The sequence below is a fragment of the Malania oleifera genome, chromosome 4, assembly GCF_029873635.1.
Source record: "Malania oleifera isolate guangnan ecotype guangnan chromosome 4, ASM2987363v1, whole genome shotgun sequence".
Classification (NCBI taxonomy): domain Eukaryota; kingdom Viridiplantae; phylum Streptophyta; class Magnoliopsida; order Santalales; family Ximeniaceae; genus Malania; species Malania oleifera.
The window spans coordinates 41,725,004-41,745,929 of NC_080420.1; the positions used below are offsets into that span (position 1 = coordinate 41,725,004).

At 36.1% G+C, this 20,926-nt stretch overlaps 1 protein-coding gene across 2 annotated transcripts in view; it reads left to right on the plus strand.

Annotated features, from left to right (window-relative positions):
- Window positions 1-379: 379 nt before the first annotated feature.
- The window catches only part of LOC131154442 (katanin p80 WD40 repeat-containing subunit B1 homolog KTN80.2-like), a 33,045-nt gene continuing 12,498 nt past the window's right edge, over window positions 380-20,926 (plus strand). Inside the window, exons 1-12 of one of the 2 annotated variants that reach the window (XM_058107227.1) lie at window positions 380-727; window positions 2,237-2,367; window positions 2,793-2,910; window positions 3,818-4,044; window positions 4,135-4,237; window positions 4,443-4,513; window positions 11,817-11,891; window positions 11,977-12,120; window positions 12,235-12,415; window positions 13,281-13,805; window positions 14,703-14,759; window positions 14,842-14,978. In XM_058107227.1, coding sequence (XP_057963210.1) covers window positions 703-727; window positions 2,237-2,367; window positions 2,793-2,910; window positions 3,818-4,044; window positions 4,135-4,237; window positions 4,443-4,513; window positions 11,817-11,891; window positions 11,977-12,120; window positions 12,235-12,415; window positions 13,281-13,805; window positions 14,703-14,759; window positions 14,842-14,978 — 1,794 coding nt within the window. In that variant the 5' untranslated portion in view covers window positions 380-702. The remainder of the gene's footprint in view (window positions 728-2,236; window positions 2,368-2,792; window positions 2,911-3,817; window positions 4,045-4,134; window positions 4,238-4,442; window positions 4,514-11,816; window positions 11,892-11,976; window positions 12,121-12,234; window positions 12,416-13,280; window positions 13,806-14,702; window positions 14,760-14,841; window positions 14,979-20,926) is intronic. The other variant, XM_058107228.1, reaches the window with a different exon arrangement.

Sequence of the window (20,926 nt, forward strand, 5' to 3'; positions counted from 1 at the left end):
GAAAAAATCATAAATTTTCTAGGCTAGGATATTTATGGGTTAATAAAACATTCACCCACAAATATTATTATAATTATTATTTATTTTTATTTCCTACACACGTGCGGTAGGTAGAGGCCTAGGGCCTTAAAAAAGGATAAATGAAGAATTATTTCTAAATTTATAGGCCACTAACGTGCAAGCGAGGAAAAGATTTAAAAATTGAGTACCGCAAAATTAAAAAAAAAAAAATTTTAAAAATAAATACATGTATTTGTAGGTAAGACCTGAGAAAGTCAGAAAATTAACAAACGCAGGTGTTTTTGGTAATTTCAACACCTGAAACAGAATCCAACAAAGGACAATTTGGTCAAAAAGGAAAAAAATAGCCCACGGTGTTGAATCGCCCCGGTCGTGGTCTGAACGACTGCAAAAAAGCTCTCTCTCTCTCTCTCGTTGCACAGAAGCCGTCTTAAAAAGCAAATTCTCCTCCTCTTTTCTGAGCTCCCTTTCTACTGTTGAATCTCTGAAATTCTTCACTGTTCCCATCTCAATCCGGTTCTTCTCCTTTTATTGTACACTTCCACAGCGTCCATCCTTTCACCTTCCTCTTCAATCTCTCTCGCAGACCTTCCTGTCAAGTGAATGTCACCTGCATCATCGCTGAAGCGCGTCGTTTGAAGGCTGGAGGATTGGACTCCTGGATTTCTTTCGGGTGATTGAATGGCTAAGCGTGGATATAAGTTGCGTATCCTTTTGAATTTAATTTCTGCTGTTTTCTGTTTTAAAAAAAAAAAAAAAAAATTCGCGAAACGCTTTGCTCTGCTGAGCTTGGTTCTGTAAATCATGATACGAGTCTAGGGTTCGGTGATGCTTGTACTTGAACTTCTTTTGATCAAAGCGAGTTGGGTCTCGTCGATCTGAAGTTCTGGGATTTGAGAGTACGTTTTCCCGCCGTTTGGTTGCCAAGATAGCTAAGAGGAAGTGAAGTGGAAAAGAAATGTAAAGTTTGTTATTTTCTTTTGTTTAGTTCTCACCGAGAAGATAAACTTAAGTTTAGGAGCAAAATAATTGTTTAAGTACAATTTTCTATTGTTACTGCGATAGAAGGTTAAGGAAATTAGTTTTTCGCTTCTTGATTTATCAAAACTGCTACAAAAAATTTATTATTTCCGTTTTTACATCTACTTCCTTCGCAACCGGACTGAAACTCGGGGATAGACTTTGAAATTTCAGCAACAGTGGAATCTTTTTAGTGACTAGGAGATTATATATGAATGTGCTTTGTCATTTTAGGGGTAAATAGATAAACTTAATTTTTTTAGGAGCAAAATAATTGTTCAAGTTCAATATTCCATTGTTACTGTGATAGAAGATAAGGAAATTAGTATTCCTCTTCTTGATTCATTGAGAATTGCCACATGAATTTTATTACTTTCTTTTTTGCATCAACTTCCTAAGTAACCGAACTGTGAGTTGGGGATGGACTGCGAAGTTTCAGCAACGGTGGAGTTTTTTAGTGATACAGACAGAATACTTGAAATGTACTTTGCCATTTTAGGAAGAATATTGGAGCAAATTTTAAAATTCATAGTCAACACTAATAGATCCTGATACCGTGGATCTATTCTGCCAGGTGAAGAAAAAAATTTAAAAGAATATGTAATATATAGGGTTGTAGTAGGTTGGGTGAAATGGATAAGTGCTTTGGGTGTTTCGTGTTATTATCATTATCAAACACAGTTAAAATTAAAAGAAGGGTCTGGGGTGGCTATAAGAGCAGCCATGCTCCAGACATTGGGCTGAAAATTATTGAAATGAGGATGTAATGTGGACGTATGGTATAACTCAAAAAGATAAATTAAAATGAATGAACACATTCGTACAAGGCATAGCACACGGTAGGACATAAGTAAAGGGCGATTAAGATGCTTTGAGCACTTGCAAGTTGCAACAAAAGCCAAATAACACACAGGAGTTGTCTAGTTTGATAGTGGCAATGGGAGTAGAATTAGAATTACTTGGACTGATACGCTAAGGATTTGACAATACTCCAACTTTCAGATGATATTTGCTTGGATCATGTGGAATGATAGAAGAGGATTCATGTAGTCGACTCTGCCTAGTGGGTGGAACTACGACTTGGTTGTTGTTTAGGCATCAATATTCAAATCCAAAGGCTAGGAGTTCAAGTTTCTATTACTGTTAAGTCTTCTTGTTTTTGTTGCGTTTGTTCCCTTGACTGAATTGAATACAGAGGAATTTGCGGCTCATTCATCTGGTGTCAACTGTTTAAATATTGGAAAGAAGGCATGTAGGCTTCTTGTTACGGGTGGAGATGACCACAAAGTGAATTTATGGGCCATTGGTAAACCAACTTCATTAATGGTCAGTTCTAACTTCCAAATTCTCTTCCAGTTTGGTTTTGATAAGTATAGATGTTCTTAAAAAAAAAAATCAAAAAATCAAAAGATACTTTTATCTAGTTTGAATTCTTTAGCATTTTAAGGCATCTTTGATTTGCATTGTGTGGTAAATATTCTTTCTTGCTATGAACTAACGAACTAAGTTAAAATGAGTAATAAAAAAGGTTGAATCTATGCACTTTTTTCTTCTTTAGTACTCTCTGAATTTGGACTTTGGGTACAAGAAAAATTGATGAAGTGGAAGTCATAGAACTAAGTCTTATTTGAATTTTTGTATTATTGCATGCATGTTTGTTTTAAGTATCTTTTGTGGCATGGAATTGTACATTTGGTGGCAACATTACTTTGTTTGACAGAGACAGATATCTTCCTGTGTTAATAATGCAGAGCCTGTGTGGTCATGCTAGTCCGGTAGAATCTGTAACTTTTGATTTAGCAGATGTTTTGGTACTGGCTGGAGCTTCTACTGGTGCAATGAAGCTGTGGGATTTGGAAGAAACAAAGAGTAAGCTGAACAATTGCACTTTTCCTGCCTGCAATTCAAATTCCAACATATACAGTGCCCTATGGTTCCATTTCTTAAATGTAACAAATGAGACCCCCAATAATTCTAAGTTCAGTCAATGTGTTGCTTTCTTGATTTGTGTACAATATTCTAATGATAAGATTCAAATCACTTTGGGTTCGTTTGAGTCCAAGTCCAAATAACACCTCGCTTTTTTGGAAGCAAAAAATTAAAAACATTAGGAGAACAATGTTAATACTACCTCAATCACATCCCATTGCCATTATTGACCATGAATTATTGATATTTTCATGGGGATCATGACCAATAGGATTTTTGCGTCAATCATTGACTCATAATTTCTGATTTTATTTTTTAGGCTTCATTTTGTAATTTCAGTTAAATTAGGGATTGGATATAATTTTCCATATAATTGTTTCCGTAGTTAAATTTAAGGAAAGCCTATATATCGGCTTTTTTAATTTTGAGATGGCTCATATAATTGACCATTGAATCCTAACTGAGTTTTGCTGCAACATCCCCTTTTAGTTTTCCCTTATTTTCCTTAAGTTTCTTTCATGCAAACCAGTCCTGCTATTACATATGTTATATGCTCTAGTGCTTCAGGATATGAGATATTGACCAACTATTTTTTTTTGAAAAAAAAAAAAAAACACTGAAGTATAGACAAGAAATGGGAAAACAACATATACAGAGTACCACTAGATGTCCATTAAGCTGGTGGCATTGGCATGGTTTGAGAATTTAGGAGCTCAATTCTCACTTGCATGCTTCTTTGAATTGGCAGTTGGTGATTGGGGAATACCATGTTGTATTGTTAGCAAAATTTTAGGAATAGTATACAAGCAAATTTCTGATCTAGCTGTTAATTGTTCTTGAAGTGTAGTGGTTCGCACTCTTACCGGGCACAGATCTAGTTGTACTGCTGTTGAATTCCATCCATTTGGTGAGTTCTTTGCATCTGGTTCACTAGACACTAATCTAAGGGTTTGGGATATCAGAAAGAAAGGATGCATTCACACATACAAGGGCCATACTGGAGGAATTTCTACTATTAGATTCACTCCTGATGGTCGCTGGGTTGTATCTGGTGGATTTGACAATATTGTGAAGGTAATTGTGTTTGCTACTGCTGTTAGAGTAGCTTTCATTAAATTTTCACTTTTATTCAGTCAATGACAAGGGCCAATCACTCTAGAGCAGGTATGGGATCTAACTGCTGGAAAGCTGCTGCATGATTTTAAGCACCATGAAGGGCATATTCGATCCATAGACTTCCATCCTCTCGAGTTTCTCCTGGCTACAGGTGTGTATAGGACTTCCATTCGGGTTACTTTTCCCCGTCAGTTTCATTCAAATGTTTGCACTTGTTTATTTGATGGTTTACTTGTGTTCTGGCCTCCTTCTCTGTTTACATATTCTACTTGAGAAGCTGCTGCAAGAACAAAATCATCATATCATCCAAATGTTTATGCCCAATTTCTCCAAGTGATAATGTGTGAAATTTCCAGGTTCGGCAGACAGAACTGTAAAATTTTGGGATTTGGAAACATTTGAGCTGATTGGATCTGCTAGACCAGAGGTATCTAATATTATCTATTTTGAAACTTTGATATGCTTGATCGCTGCAGTACAGTAGAAATTTTATTTTCTACTAAAATGTAAGATTTGATAATATAGGTTTTTTTTTTTTTTGACTTAACTAATTCTTAATGTTTTATATTTGAAAATGTGCCTTCTACTTTCTATCTATTGTTAGTGCAACTATTTTTGTATCCTGGCTAGCCATCTATTTTAAAGCCCATAAAATTGCTAACTGTTAGTGACTACTTTTCCAGGGAACAGTGTATATCAAGCCTCAACACTCCCCCTCACATGCACGTGGAACAATGGAAAGTTAATAAACATTGAATAACATTCACTATAGGGAATAAGATAGTTTTCAACGAGGATCTGATGGATGCAGTCAAATAATTTATTTTTGAACAGACAGATGATAAATGCAGGCAACATGAACAGAACACAGGGCCTTGTTGCAACCTTTGCTCTGATGTCATATTAGTCACCACTGTACCAAATAGCTTAATTGTTAGGTTGTGGGTCAACAATGTTCTTCAAGCCTTAAATAACTAAGTGGTAAGAGGAGGTGCTGCATTGTGCATGCACAATTCCCCATTTCTTTTTCTACTGCTAAATTATTGTACTTTTCCCCCTCTCATCTTATGTTGCAGAACATATGGTAAAGTTTTGTATCATGGCAAATCATTGAGTGCCTAACCAATACATTGTGTTCATTATTCATGAAATTAGCCAATTTTAATTTGCAATTTTGTTTTACTTTCGGAATTTTATTTGGAAGGCATAATCTTATTCTGGAAATTAAGTTTTAAGGTTCTCTTATTTATATTAGGATGTAGACAATTTTACATTCAGTCATGGAATTGGAATGAAATTTATGAATTCAGGTTCTTACCCTGTTGCTTTGGATGTGTGTGCATGTGTTCGATATCAGTTTGTATCCGGTTGAGGACAGAGTGGATTTAGTATAGTAGAGGCTGGTCTTAAGGGGTATGTTAGTATGTGGTGGAATAATATTGAGTTGGAACATAGGAACTGTCTAGAGTGGCTGATAATAGAAGGATTGTCCTGAAAGAGGTTAGATTTGAAATCCCATTAATGATGACTGGGATGTATTCTAGACTGAATTCTCTCCTGGCATGGGAAGGATGGGGAGATTTATCCCTGTGAGTTTGATAAACTCATCATTGGTGCCATTTTGAAGAGAATGTGCAGCGAACATTGGTGGATTGCTATGGGATTCAGATAAAATTGCAGTTATCACTTAAGAGACCATTAATCAAGCTATCTCATATGCCAAGGATGTTCAAAAGGGGATCTTCTACATGAAAGATGGCTGGAAGAAATGGATAGTTGTCCTTTAGCCTAAATTAGCGGAAGCTCCTACTCAATTTTGGTCTGTGGAATATGGAACCAAATAAGTATCAAATGTAGGGCGTCCCATTGCTAGTTTGTGTTTAGAGGCGACTTTTGTCATTTTGTGTTTTTGGATTTTATTATGGTCTTGTAAGATTAATCTTATGTTGGTGGGTGTTCTTTGTTTTTTTTTTACTGTAAATTTATGTACTTGGGAATCTGGGATTGTGAAGAAGAGTAACTTCTTTTTCGAGGGGTTACGTGCAATGTTTGTAATAGCTACTCCAAGAAGCTTTAAGGTTGATAATTGATATAAATAGAAGATTAAGACAATCTCTACTGCACTTTTCTGGGGAAATTTTTTAGAAGCTGCTTCAAACTATAGCTAGAGTTATCAAACATTGGCAGTTAGGGTTTTGAGGAGTCAGCCCCACGGCATCTTCCAGAGGCTTGCATAAGGTTGCTGTTTTTCATTTCCATCTCCAAAAGATTGCCTCATTTAGTTTACAATATTCTGCTAGTTCTGGAGTTGGTGCTTGCCACCTATGCCTAACTAGAGATAGTTTGATTGGGACTCAGAAGATAGTGTTGGTATTGTTCTGCATGTGACAAGAGCTGGTTAGAGTGCAATAATTGTGGTGAGAAGAGGCATTCTTATATATAGTGTCCTAAGAAGAATTTGTCAATGATAGAGAAAGGGCAAACTGATCAAAAGAAGCTGAATCTGATAACATTAAGCTTTGAGAGACTACAAATAGTGAGGCAGAAAAAAGTAGATGGCAGTGAAAAAGAATGAGCTGCCTATGGTGGATGTTTGTGGGATTGCAGGTTTGGTGAAGCATTCAAACAAAAAAAGAAGGAAGAAAATTTTAGAGTTGATTCCCCTTTTAATTTTCTGGATGGTTTGAAGCGAGAGAAATGGCAGAACTTTTAAAGGGTTATAGGCATCTACTAGTACAATTAAGTATCTATGGCATAAGACAGTATTTTCGGTTTGATGCGCAGCAATTTTTAATTGCTCAGGCTGCCATCAATTTATTAGTACTATTTTAATGTAATCAAGGATAGATGGCTAAAGAGTATATTCTTGGATTGTTGGCAGCGTTTTGTTAATGTTCAGGCTGCCATTGGTTTTTTCGTTTAATTATAAAAATTCCATTAAATAAATGAGACAAAAGTTCAATGTGGAGGACAGATATTCTGCAAGAATCAACTAAAACAACTACAAAAGTGCTGCCCTCCAATCCCTTTGAAGACCAGACAGTGAAACCCCCCCCAAAACCCATAAGAATGTACACAAAATAAAGCCAGAAAGACAACTCTGTCCCACAACAATGGGTAGAAGTTGTTAGAGCCTTTAAAATTCTTGCATTCCTTTTGATCCAAAGGGTCCACAATCCATAGGCATACCCTATTCGCAGGCTCTCAAGTGAAGGACGGAGATACAAGGGGGAAAAGGCAATACGTTCACTATCAATTCAAATTCATCAAAAAACTATCTCTTTCATGGATTTCAAGCACTATTTATAAGAGAGCCTATAATACAAGAAGTTACACATATACCAGTATACCCCTAAAGATACATGAAATTACAAACACACCCCTAAAATACACAAATATTAAAAACAAGCCCCCAAAGACACATAATCCTATACTAATTAAACTAATTACACTAACCTAACAATCCCTTGACCCAATTCTTCTACATTAGTCTCTTACAATTGTCTACCCATGGTCCAACTTCTTTTCCTACATCAAATCTCCCTTAGTTAGAAATAATTTGGTCTCAAATTTTGAATGTTGGAGGATCAAAAGTAAGAAGCAAACTTGGACTCTTAAAATGCTGATGCTCGAGTGATGCAAGAAACCATGTCTTTTTGGCAACACCATAGATTTGGATTGAAAATTGGCGTCAGTGAGCACATTGGTAATGACAAACTCAACAATAGGAATGTTTGAAGAGTTTGGATGTTTTCTAAAGCATGCATTACTTGCTTGTAGTGTCTTCAAGTTGAGTAACTTTGACATGATCAGTAGTGTCAAATTCTTTATCTTGGTTGGTAGAGTGGGCTTCAAAATGATGTTCTTATCATTAAAGTGAAAGACGCGTGTTCTCATGTCCATGAGTCACCCAAATTATCCAACCAAGGGGAATCAAGGAGAACATGGCCAATATTCATGGGTATGATGTCACACCAAACATGATCAATATAGTCACCCTTTTGGATGGGAACTTACTTTTTTTAAAGTCAAACATGTAAATTAGTGTTGCCAACCTAGGATATCTTGTAAGGCTTTGGGTGGGTTCTCATTGAAGTTGCATACCAGTGACCCCATTTCTAGAAGGTAGAAACCACATCATAGGACATCTTCCATCAATGATGATTTTGCAAGCATTTTCTCCACACTTAAGAATAGTATGAAAAGGTTTGATATTGTGCCTAGAGTATGACAAAAGAGTTCCTTTTTCCAGTAATTTGTCACCATGTTGGACACACACACACACACACACAGTGGAACTATATATCACCAAAAATTCTTAACAAAATTAGCCCACAATTCTCAATCTACTCATGTAAAATCTCAATCTGTTTCCCAGAGTTCAAGAACAATCTTCAAGTTGCCTTTAGTCTTGAGTATCATGTAGAAAGGAAACAAATTCACTTATAAAACTCACAGAATGTAGCAATGCAAACGGATTTTTATTGCTGCCAGGGACAAATCAACCCTCTGAAGTGCTGATGGTACACTGGTACTCCAATTTCTAGCTTTTCATCTTAAAACATCTCACTTGCAAAATATCATGTCCAGAACCAAGATATCATGCTGCAGATCAAAGTCTCAGGGGAAAACCCAAATTCTCATTGCTGGAACCAATTTCTTGCGAGTCTGGAAGTTGCAGGAGTTTTTGGGGAATTTCCACGTGGGATGTGTGCCACCACCGAGAGGCCTCCAGCATTGATGTTTAGAGCGAAGGTGTATCAGAAGATAATTGTGGTGGTGGTGTGCAGAAATAATCCCAAGAACTTAGGGATTTCGAAGGGGTGACATTTGGGGAACTTTTCTCTGGTGTATGGGGCACACGAGGCTTGTCGTACAGAGAAGAAATTTGGGGGAGGGGATTTTTGGAGTTTTCTGTTTTGAATGGTAGTGGTGATGTTATGAAATGAAATTTGGAAAGTGGGGTTTGAAATTTGAAGGCTGCAAAGTGGTGAATGGCGAGAATGAAATAAGAAGACAGAAAAGAGGTTGCAGCACTTTGCGATAGAAATTAATTGCAGAATGGGAAATAGAATCAGAACAGAGAAGGGAAATAGAACAGTGGGGAAGGGAAGAAGGAAAAGGAAGAGGAGATATAGAACAGATGTGAAGGGAAGAAGGAGGAAGAGGAGGAGGCTTTCACACACTATACCTGAAATTGTAAATACACCTCTAAAATGCACTTCTAAAATACGCGTATTACAAACAAGCCCCCAGTTACGCATAACCCAATACTAATTAAACTAACACTCAATAAACTTGGAGTTTAATCGAAAATTGAAGTAGAATAAGAATGAGAGTGGAAAATGGGGGATTAAAATTGAAGATCAGAGATTGATTTTGGGCTTTGGTACCAAATGTGAAGCAGGAGAGCCCCTAATTATTCATAACCAATACTAAGTACACTAAGCACACAATAAACTTGGAGTTTAATAGAAAATTGAAGTAGAAGAAGAATGAGAGTGGAAAATGGGGGATTTAAAAACCAGAGATTGATTTTGGGCTTTAATACCAAAGGTGAAGCTAGGAGAGAATGTGGGAGACCAAGGAGAGGAGAGGGGAAGCAGAAGAAGAAGGAAGAAGGAAGAAGGATGGGGGATTAAAAACCAGAGATTGATTTTGGGCTTTAATACCAAACGTAAAGCTAGGAGAGAATGTGGGAGAGACCAACGAGAGGAGAGGGGAAGTAGAAGAAGGAAGAAGGAAGAAAATGAGATGGTTTTCACACACTATTTATAAGAAAGCCTATAATACAAGAAATTACACATATGCCTCTAAAGCTGCATGAAATTGTACATACACCTCTAAAATACATTTCTAGAATACACTTATTATGAACGACCCCCTAATTACACATAATCCAATACTAATTAAACTAAACATACAATAAATTACTGACTAAACTAAACAATCCCTTGACCACTTGTGAATTGGTCTCCAAGAAGGCTCTACCTATGGTCTGGCATCTTGTCCTACATATTATTGCTAGCCCATGAGGAGGTCTGGCCAGCTTTATACCTTGTTAATGGGCTAAGCCCTCTCTCTTGGCCAATTCTATTCCACACCTTTGTTGGTCCAAACATAGGCTAAAGGTGCTTTGCCTAGCCAAGCCACCCAAACCTAGTGTCTTCCAACCTGTAACAAATCATACTTAAAAGTCATGGTCCTAATAAAAGCCCGGGTTTCAAAAGGAATCTTAGCCGTCCAAATTATATGATTGAGAGGAAAATAGCTTTGCTAATGCAAATTTGTTGTAATTTCTATTTTATTGTATTAACAACTTCGACCTTCAGTTTGACACTAAGCAGTGTGATCTTTCCTAATATGATGTACTAATTTTTTAAAGCTAACAAAACTTACTTCTTTACTATAATTTTAAGGGCAAAAGACCTTGACTGCCCTAAGGTTTGGCAAAAACATGCAGACCTCCCTTGAGGTTTCAAGAATCTCACAAACCTCCCTTGAGGTTTACTAAAAAAGATGCCAACCTCCCCTAAGGTTTCGAAAATTCCACAAACTTCCCTGCACATTTGATTTTTGGTGACATTTATATCCCTTCCCGTGCTTGTCTTTTTTCCAAATATAAGGGGAAGTTTGTGTCTTTTTTCCAAACCTTAGGACAGGTCCGTCAAGAGAGGTTTGTGTCTTCTCACCAAACCTTAAAGAGAGTTTGTGTAATTTTTCAAACCTCGGGAGAGGTTCACGTCTTTTCATCAAACCTCAAGGGAGGTGTGCGTCTTTTGTTTTAATTTTAATTATTATGTTATTGCATCGAAGCATCTTTTTATTTTTTTTTGTAGTTGGTATGACAGGTAATTTGCCATGAATTATCTGATCTGAGTAACCAATTATTCACCACTTAAATGTTAAGATGTAGATTGTACTTTTTTTTTCTAACCAATTATTTGCCTAATCTACGATAGACTATTTGATCAGATATGATTTTTTGGGGTTTAGCTATGAAGTGGCATGGCCAACGCTATTTAATTGTGAAGTTTACAGAATTTATCAAACATTTTTCCAACACTTGATTTCATGAATATCATCACATGCTTTGAAGTTGGAACCTGTGGCTAATTGTTAGGTCTAAAACTTTTCTCTGCCATAGATCTACTTTCGGGGGATTGCCATTACCTTGATTTTTCTTGTATGATGGATTGTTGGCATTTATGGCTTTCTGTGAACTCTCTTCTATAATTTGTTGATGAAAACATCAATAGTCCTTGATCAGGATGTCATAATTCTTCTCTCTTCTTTTTATTATGTGCTTATCGTATGTAATGCGTCAATGGCAAATTAGAGGTTCTTCCCCCCCCCCCCCCCCCCCCCTTTTCCCATTTTTTGGGGGTGGGGTTGTCTGAATGGTCTTAGGATTTATAAGCACATGCTCAATTTTCTGAAGAAACCATCATCTGAGCTGGAATTTTCTATCCTGGACCTTCTAAATTTTTAATTGTGTTTGTCTATGCTTCCAGGATTTTATGTTTGTAACATGTTACTGATTCACAACCATGATAGTCAGTCATGAACACCTATTATTTTGAGGTCATTTTATATGCTGTCCTGTGAATGTTTGGCTTGTCTGTACTTCAGATTGCTGATTATTAACACTCTGGTAGAAAAGAGAACTGACCTCTGTAATTTGTTGAACTTAATCTTCCTTACCAACAGAGCGTTTTTCTTCTTTCCAGGCAACAGGGGTGCGTTCAATTACTTTCCATCCTGATGGAAGGACCCTCTTTTGTGGATTGGATGAGAGTTTAAAGGTTTGGTTCTTTTCACAATGAAATTTCTTGGAGAAGTTTCTGAAAATTACATACAAATCACAATTTTATGACTGTTGAACTGTAGGTATATTCTTGGGAGCCTGTTATTTGTCATGATGCTGTTGGCATGGGGTGGTCAACGCTGGGTGACCTTTGTATTCATGAAGGAAAACTTCTGGGCTGCTCTTACTATCGGAATTCTGTTGGAGTTTGGGTGGCTGATGTTTCAGTAATTGCCTTTATCTTTCTATTGTCAACTCCCCTCACTCCCCCACCCCCCTTCCCAAAATGTTTTTATTTATTCATGTCATTGTAATTACTCTTATTTCTGCCTCTATGCCAGCTTATTGAGCCTTATGGAGCTGGTTTGGTACCCGAGCAAATTTACTCTAATAAAGAGCACAAGTTTAATATCAGGGAAAATCAATCTTCAGAGAAAGTAGGGAGTGGTTTAAGGTCTACTGGTTTGCAGTGCAGGTCTCCAGAGCATGAGAGTAAAGATATAAAGAACATATATGTGGACTGTAAGTTGCTGAGTTTGTTGTTCTATATGTGAATTGTAGGTGGCTGGGGCTTACATAACACAACATTTTTTAAATATTATTCTGCCTTTACACCAAGGCATCTACTATCAATGGGGTACACATAGTAAATAATTGTATTGGATGGTTAGGTTCTTCCCTCCAATGGTCTTCTGGCATGTAATTTCTCTCATTTCTGTAGTTGGGGAATGGGGTTTCACATTCGTTTCTTGTGCTCAACATCTCCTCCCCCCTTTTTTCCTGCTTCTTTGTTTAATATGATTTCTGATTGCTCCCTTTCTCTCTCTCTCTCTCTCTCTCTCTCTCTCTCTCTCATGCACATGTTACCCAATTTTCTGATTGCTCTTTTTGTGAATGGGTTCTGCTACCTTGAGGGGAAACTAGAGTTTGTTTTTGGGAAACCTTGTGTAACCAAAAACGTGCTGGCTAATTGAGGCCATGTATTATCTTGATTTATTAAGTAGTTTAATTTGGCCCATGGGATGGGATGGCTTGTATAAAATCCTACCACAACCTTATTGGACAGCCTGAGCTAAGGGTGAGTTGACTTGTGACCACAGACTGCAGCATCCTTGCAAACTTCTGGGATGGACTAGTTCCTAGTCTTTGTATAGCTGGATAAGGATGGATCCAAGCCAATTAATATTGTTGACTTGGAACCAAAACTGAGTGAAAAGTGGTCTTTTATCGTAATCACTCAAGTCAGGGGCTTATTTTGAGAGTAAAAACACATAATGAGAATATCTGATTATATTAGTTGGGTACCTTTTTTACGCACGCTTACTTTTCCTTCTGACTTTTTTTTTTCTTTTTTATATTTTCCTTTGATGTGCTGTATTATATAAAGCTTCTGCCGGAAGACCTGTTGGTTTACAAAGAGTTGGGTCTTTTAATTCTCAAAAGCTGGTACCACCATTGGAGTCCAAGGAAATCAGTTGTTTACCAGCTCAAAAGCAGAGTCCTGCCATGGGCACACCTGCAAAATCTACTGGGCAAGCGGTTAGTAGATCTTTTGTTGTGCCAAGTGTTGTACCCCGGGACAGCTATGATGGGAAATATTCAACCAATTCTAGAAGAGAATCTATCTCAATGGCTAGGTCTGATACTGGCATGATGCACAAGACAGCTCACAGACGGAGGCCATCAAACAGCAAATATGACATGGAGAGGTTGTCAATGGCTGCAGAACCTGGAACATTTGTCAATATGTCAAATGAACTAGACAATTCAGTGGATTCAAAATTTAACACCAGGCTTGTATTAGAAGATGAAGCTAAAGAATGCTCCGAGGAAAAACACACAAATATGAAGACAGTGGCAGAGAAGTTCGAAAAAACTTTATCACCACAGAGTTTGAATTGTCAAGAGAACCGTTAGTTCTTATCCTAACCATCCTTTTCTCTGCATGTGATTTTATGGGATTCCTGATGATACTTCTCCAGTTTATTCATGTGATCTGTGTTTATTTTTCTTGCTTGATTATTCGCTTTCATTTATGTGTTTCTTGAATAAGGAACTATTAGCCATTGTGCTTGTTTGACTCAGCATTATATGTCAAACCGGTTGTCATCTGCTACCTTTGTCCTGTTTCTCAATTATAATAAACCTAGATCTGTATTAGTTAAAACTGTTGGTTTTTATGCCTTGCTGCGGCTATGACCTGAACTATCTCATTTCCCACATAGTTATTGGTCTTTTGTGTGGATTTCTTGACTATGCTTTTCCAACTGGTGCTACCTATTCTTCTCACCATCATTTAATTTAAAATGTCATCTCTTGTATTCCCCTCATTAATCTTGACATTGATGACTTGGCTAATTGAAGTGTATGCAAATGCCTATTGATTTTCCAGCATTATATTATGAAGCGCAGCTTTTCTGTATATGCTTTTGTAAATTTTTTTGTGGAAATATTTTGAGATAATATCCACCTTATTATTTTGCCATGTTCATCCATTGTTTGATAACAAATATCAGACCTGTTAATATATGGTAATATGAAAGAATTTAACTTTTTATTTTGCCATTTGTTTTAAAAATTGTTTTCTAACAATCTTATTTATGTTTGCAAGTTTCCTTTTTCTGTGAATTCCTGAATTATGGTTATTTGTTTGCTGTTTCAACTGTTATTTAAAATTTCTATTTACTGATGTTTTATTTTTTTTTGTCATTCTGTGGGCGTGCCTGTGTTGGATGCTTCTGTGTGTGCATTTGTTTGTCTTTTATATATGATTTTGACTATTACATTTTATTTTTGATTATTTTTTTAGATGATGAGTCCCTTAGTTGCAGCAATGGAACAAATTCTGTTAAAATTGTAAATGGAGGTTTGTCATCATATGCTAACTGTGTAGTTTTTTCAAATGCAATAAATCGAATTTGATTAATCAGGCATTCCCACCTTGGCAGTTGTGCTTGTATCTGGAAGAACACGCTCTCTGGTTGAGAAGTTTGAAAGAAGAGAAAGATTTAGTAGTGATGTAGACCAAGTCACTAATACTTCACCTCAAATGATGCCTGAAACAGTTAAAACATCCTCTATGTTGGTAAGTTTTTCAAGCCCTCAGCCGAATGCTTTTGTTGGTTGTGGATGAATGATGAATCTGAATTTGTGCTGCATCATTTAATTCTGTACTTGCCAGTAAATGGACGGTGGCATCTCTAAGTTATACGGCTTAAAATTTAATTTCTGCATAATTTTGGTTTTGGATGAAATTGGACAATTTCTGAGATTTACATTTGAATCAAAACAGTGAAAACTCCCCAAAAAAACAAAAACATTGTAATTTGAAAATATATAATGATTTCTGTGCACACTTTTGTGCATGCATGTGCGCATGATCATTTGTGTTTTCCTACTTTGCGGAAGCATCTAACTAACGTGACAGGGTGTGGACTGATAATAAAGTGCTGAGACAGTCATTTATTAAATATTAGTAGACTTAAGAATCAGCTGGATGACGTTTGGAGTTGGGAAACCTTACCCTTTTAGGTTGTGGTTAAAATTCCTCGCATGGGAGGCCATTGTTTTAGACGTACTGTAGTATGTTTAAAATTGCTTTTAAGACTTAACTGTAGAATGAGCAGTACCAAATTAGAAGTGTTGAAAAAGCATGATATACAACCATGAGAAATACTTCTTAATCATTGTTGAGTGAACAGTAACACAGTGTTCTCATGAATTTTATGTTAAATATATTCTTTCGCAAGTGGGGTCGTTCTTCATTTTATTTGCACTGCATATACTCTATGTTGCAGTTTCTAATATGGTTCTTCACAATTTTTAAAGCTTATCCAGTGACTTGCTGTATGATATTTCACACATTCTTTCACAAAGTCATGCTCCTCTTCTTTTGGTAATAGCATAAAATGGCTGTGCTGCTGCCTGAAAAACAGGATCAGTGCAAGCTTGATTAATTTTCAACTCGGCTCACATTCCCCAGCGCAAGCTTGCTGATGATTATACAGGATCAAGTTTCAGCTATAGTTCATTATAAAATGAATTAAAATTCTAGTTACAATGTTTAAAAGATATCATATAGCAATTCAGCACTAGACTTATGTTCCTTTGCCAAACAGATAGCTTGAGGTTTATCCAAGTTTCTCACGTGGCACCCTTTGTAATCTTTAAATGAAACTAGAATTGAGGTTGTGTAGGTCAAACTATGCTTGGCCATGTCATATTTTGACTAGATGCTCAAAAGGCTTAAGGATAATGTCTGAAAGAATGAATATAATTTTGTGATAGTTCAACATAAAATATTATCCATTAAAGAGACGCGCCAACATTGAAATCTGAGAGTAAAAACACATGCAAATAAATCTCAGGCATGCTTGTAGATTAACAATATAATCTTCACACGGATCACGCAGAATCATCCAAGACAAGTTTGTTGGGAGTAATAAATTCCACATATGCAGTCTTGCTCGTATCTTTGGCTTTGAATTCAACAAAATCATCCTTTGTAGATGACTTGTTCTTTGCAATATCCACCTCTTGAGTTTTGTTCTGTATACAGTCTTCAATATTAATACATCTCTTGATTTCCTCGGCTCTTCTTCTAGCTAAATTGTTGAGCTTCAATACTGGTTCATTCAACATCTTCACTGGTCTTTCCTCTTCAACAAAAACCTCTCCTTTCAATCTTTTTCTTTGGCTCAATTAGGATATCCAATTGAGATGTTATTTTTAATGGTTGTTTTGGTCATTTATCATTATTAGTATGTGCTAGAGTTATGTTAGTAAGTGTGAGTTAGTAAGGATATTATGGTCATTGTTTGACATATAAATAGAGGGAGAGACCTATCATTAAGATTATTCAATTCACCAAATAAAACATGGTATTAGAGCTGGTTATCAGGATGTCCTAGGTTTTAGTCTTGTTGCCTGCACTTATTTTGTGACATTGTTTAAAAAATTATTATATTCTTTGTAATGGGTGTTAGTTATCGTGTGTTTATCTCTCCACATGCTATCTGGCTGCACATGCGGGGGAGTGTTAAAGCTTGATTTACATCGTCGGCTCGCAACCTCACACCTTAAGCTTTTAGATAAAGTGATAATCTAACAATAACTTAAAAAATAAAAATAAAAAATCAACACTTCATAATCTAAATAACCAAAATTATTGGGGGCCATGTGATTCAACCATTATATTAAATTATTTTAACATAGTAATAATTTTACTTTCATTTTTTATAGATTTCTATTTTTTTATTTTAATTATTTATTATTTTTTATATAATGATAGTGTGTAATAACACTGTGTTATGGGGGCTTTACTTTCTGACCGGGCAAAATGGTGAGGGCAATTTGGTCCCAGAGTAGGACTCCCGGCAGAATGGGATTACTGTGAAACTTACTGTTGTGGAGGATGGGTGTGAGAGTCTTATGTTTTGTGGGAATCCTTCATTCTCAAGGAAAGTGAGATTACTTTTGTTTCAGATTCCAGCCCCAAAACAAACATGGGAATGATTTGCCACAGACATCGCATTCCTGTGGATGTTGAAAGGTGTCGTGAACCAAATACTCCTTAGCGTTTGGTTCAACATGGGAACGTTGACAGACATTTCAAGAATGTTAGATTATACTCTTGACCAAGATAATTATATTTCCAACTCAAAAGCCTACTAAGAATTTTACCAAATTCAATCCATGTCCTAAAAATTTCAACCATTATAAATCAAAGGAATTCAATGCATATTGATCCAATTAATTGGAATAATAGGACGATATGGTCTCAAAATTTTAACCATTATTTAATTATTTTATAATATTATAACATAGTAATAATAACCTATAAGAATACTATAGTTTAAGGACTCAGACAGGGCCGGCTGGTCTGACTGGATTAGACCAGAACCAGTCACTTTTCTGGTCTGAATGATGCCATAGAACTGGATTTGAAAGGAACCGGAGTCAACCCAGTGAACTGGGCAGGTTGAACCAGTTCTGTTTAATAGAAAAAAGTGGCTGATATTTTCATTCCTGGGTTTAGAATCCAGCACCTCTTTATAAGAGAAGAGAGGCGCTGCCAACAAGCCAATGCTCAGCTTGTGTTATATCTCTAATCTCAACAAAAAATGTATATAATCAAATTATTCTTACATTCATGTATATGCGGACCAACTTAAATTAATACATATATATTTTTTATAAAACCAAATCTCTTTTCTTCTATCTTTGAAGTTTTTTACTCTTATTATAATATAATAATTGATAAATTGCATGAATATTTTATAAAATAGAAAATTATAAATTTATATAAATTGTGACTAGTAATTATTTTTTATTATAATTAGCTAGAAGGTTGGTGAATTAATCTGTGACCATATATTTGTAACAGTATCATTTTTACATTATTGTATTATATATATTTATGTAAAATGCTGACATTACTGGTTTGATCACCAGTTTGACTCACCAGTTCAACCTGTCCGACCAAACCGGTGACTTCACCGAGTTGGTTATTGGTCTGGGTTTTAAAACCATGAAAAATGCTACTATATGAGGTATTGAAGTCCAAGAAGCCAAAATAGTAGGGGCAATCTAGTCCATAAATAGGACAATGGGAATGGGATTCAGATGAAACATGCTCATGGAGTAGCACAAGAATTGGATTCCCATGTTTTGTGGAAAATTTCCCATTCCCAGTGAATCTAAGATTACTGCCACATTAGATTCTGGCCCCAAAACAAACATGGAAATGGGATGCCATGGACATCACATTTCCGGGAATGTTGAAAGATGTTACCGCCCCCTAAATGCCATAATCTTGCTCACCTCTGACATTCTCCATCATCAAATCATAGTCTCTCCTGTTGGGGGTTGGGGGTAGGACAGGGAATGAGTCACTGAACCATACCCAAAATGAACTAATCATATCTCTACTTGTGATCCATATATGGTACTGGGTGTTTGGATCATAATCGTTATGTGGGAGATATAACTGAGTGGTTCAAACCATAACATTGGAATGTAGGCTTTTGTTTAATAAGGGTTTCAAGCTTTGGATTGATTAATTAAACTAGCAAACAAACACACACAGAGAGTGAAGTGATGTGGTAATCATAATTATTTTTTCCAAATGATTTCCCTGTATGATTCTTAGAGTTTTCTCACTTTTCACTTATCATCATTCCCAAATTTGGAAAACCAAATTTATTTTGAACCAAGCGTGAAAAAATTAAAAAATAACATAAACTAAAGATGTCAAATTACGGGGCTAAACCTGAACAACCAAGTTAGGTTTCCTGCTTCAGAAATTAATTAATGTAAATAAAACATGCTCTCAAACAATAGCATGCATGTGGAAACTGTTATCTAAAAGCAAGCAACCAAATGGAATGACCTTCATTTGTTTTGCTTTTGCCTCCTTGTTTGCATTATAAGTCACTCCAATCTTGTGCTTATTAAGCTACTACTACCTAAGTAACTCCCACATTGCCTGTGTTGAAGAACTTAAAAAGTTGGTCCAGACTGCAAAACCCATTATTTGTGTGTGCGTGTTGAAGCTCATAAAGGCTAGTACAAATCGTCGAATAATTAATGTTGTGCAGGTTGGGCTGGACTCTTTCTGAGTTGTGGCCCTACTCAAACCTGAGTATGTTACACCTTGAGAATATGTAGTATTATATCCCTTTAACCATCAAAACCATCCTGGCCTTTTTTTTTTTTTTTGGGTCTAAACCATCCTAGCTTTGATATTACAGTTTATGATACAACATTGTGCATGCACGAATTACATGTTTACAAGCCAGTGCATTGCGCATACTTTTGTAATAGTGTAATTTTGCTTTTGCCTGTATTGAGTTTCCGACTAAGCTAAATGTAGCTCAAGGTCAAGGTGAATACAGCTCAATTTGGACTCAAGTTTGGTCTTATATTATAATGCAACAGATCTCAGCTTACACAAAACTCCCCAAAATAAATCTCAAAATGCTCTTGGTCAAATTGAATGACCTAAATTATGCCGGGTGAATCTTCAGTTCATTTCTTGGACCATGGAGGCATATATGGTTTTAAGTATTATAATGCAGTTTTGTGCAGCTGCACTGCTCTATTAATCTCATGGATTAAAAAAACCTTTATCCCATTGTGTTAATGACTCATTTGCGAGATCTAAGTCCTCTAATATGCAAATGCACAAATTTTCTGTTTCTGCCCTGTTTGTGGCGGATAAGTTCGGATTCCGTACTTATGATTTAGATAAGCCCCTCCTTACTGTATGGTACATTATTTATGGGTTCAGTTGTGCTCAATGGTCAAATCTGTTTGATGGCATTTGTTGTATGAACTACATACTGTGAAAACTGAAGGAATTATGAATTCTGGGACTGATCCTGTTTATATACAGAGAGAATGCAATCTGTAACAACTTAAATTGTTTTGGTTCTATGCTGTGACCGTGGTTTGAAAACCTTTACTGTACTGGCCGGTTCAACCTGGTTTAACCAGAATCGGTCAATAAGCCAGTCCGGTCAACTCACCAGAACTGCGAATACCTTGAACCGGGATTGACTCTTTCAAACTGGTCCAAACTGGCTAGAACTGGTCTAAACTGGGGTTGAAGGTGATCAACTCACTCCTTTGCTTTAAAAAGAAAAAAAAAAAAATGTTTAAGAAAGTGTGGGGCCCGTACTTGATCCCAAGACACATGTGGGGGAGAACATATGGATTACCACTGCACCAAATTGCTGGCAACATCAAGTAATGGAGCATACTTTATATATTATGCTTTTAAGTTTCTTTTCCCAAGCCAATAAATTCACTTATCTTCTTCCAATAAAATAAGAAAATGAATAAAATAATAAAATAGACACGCTAGGACAACAAATACACCAAATTCAGCTAATATTTTTTGGGTAAAAATAAAATAATAAATTATAAAGAATACTTTATGAAAACAAGAACAGTAATTCAAAATTTTAATTAAGGTCGCTGTTCGTCATTATTTTTGAATTTCAATGAACTAATGTGTGATTCCAATTAAAA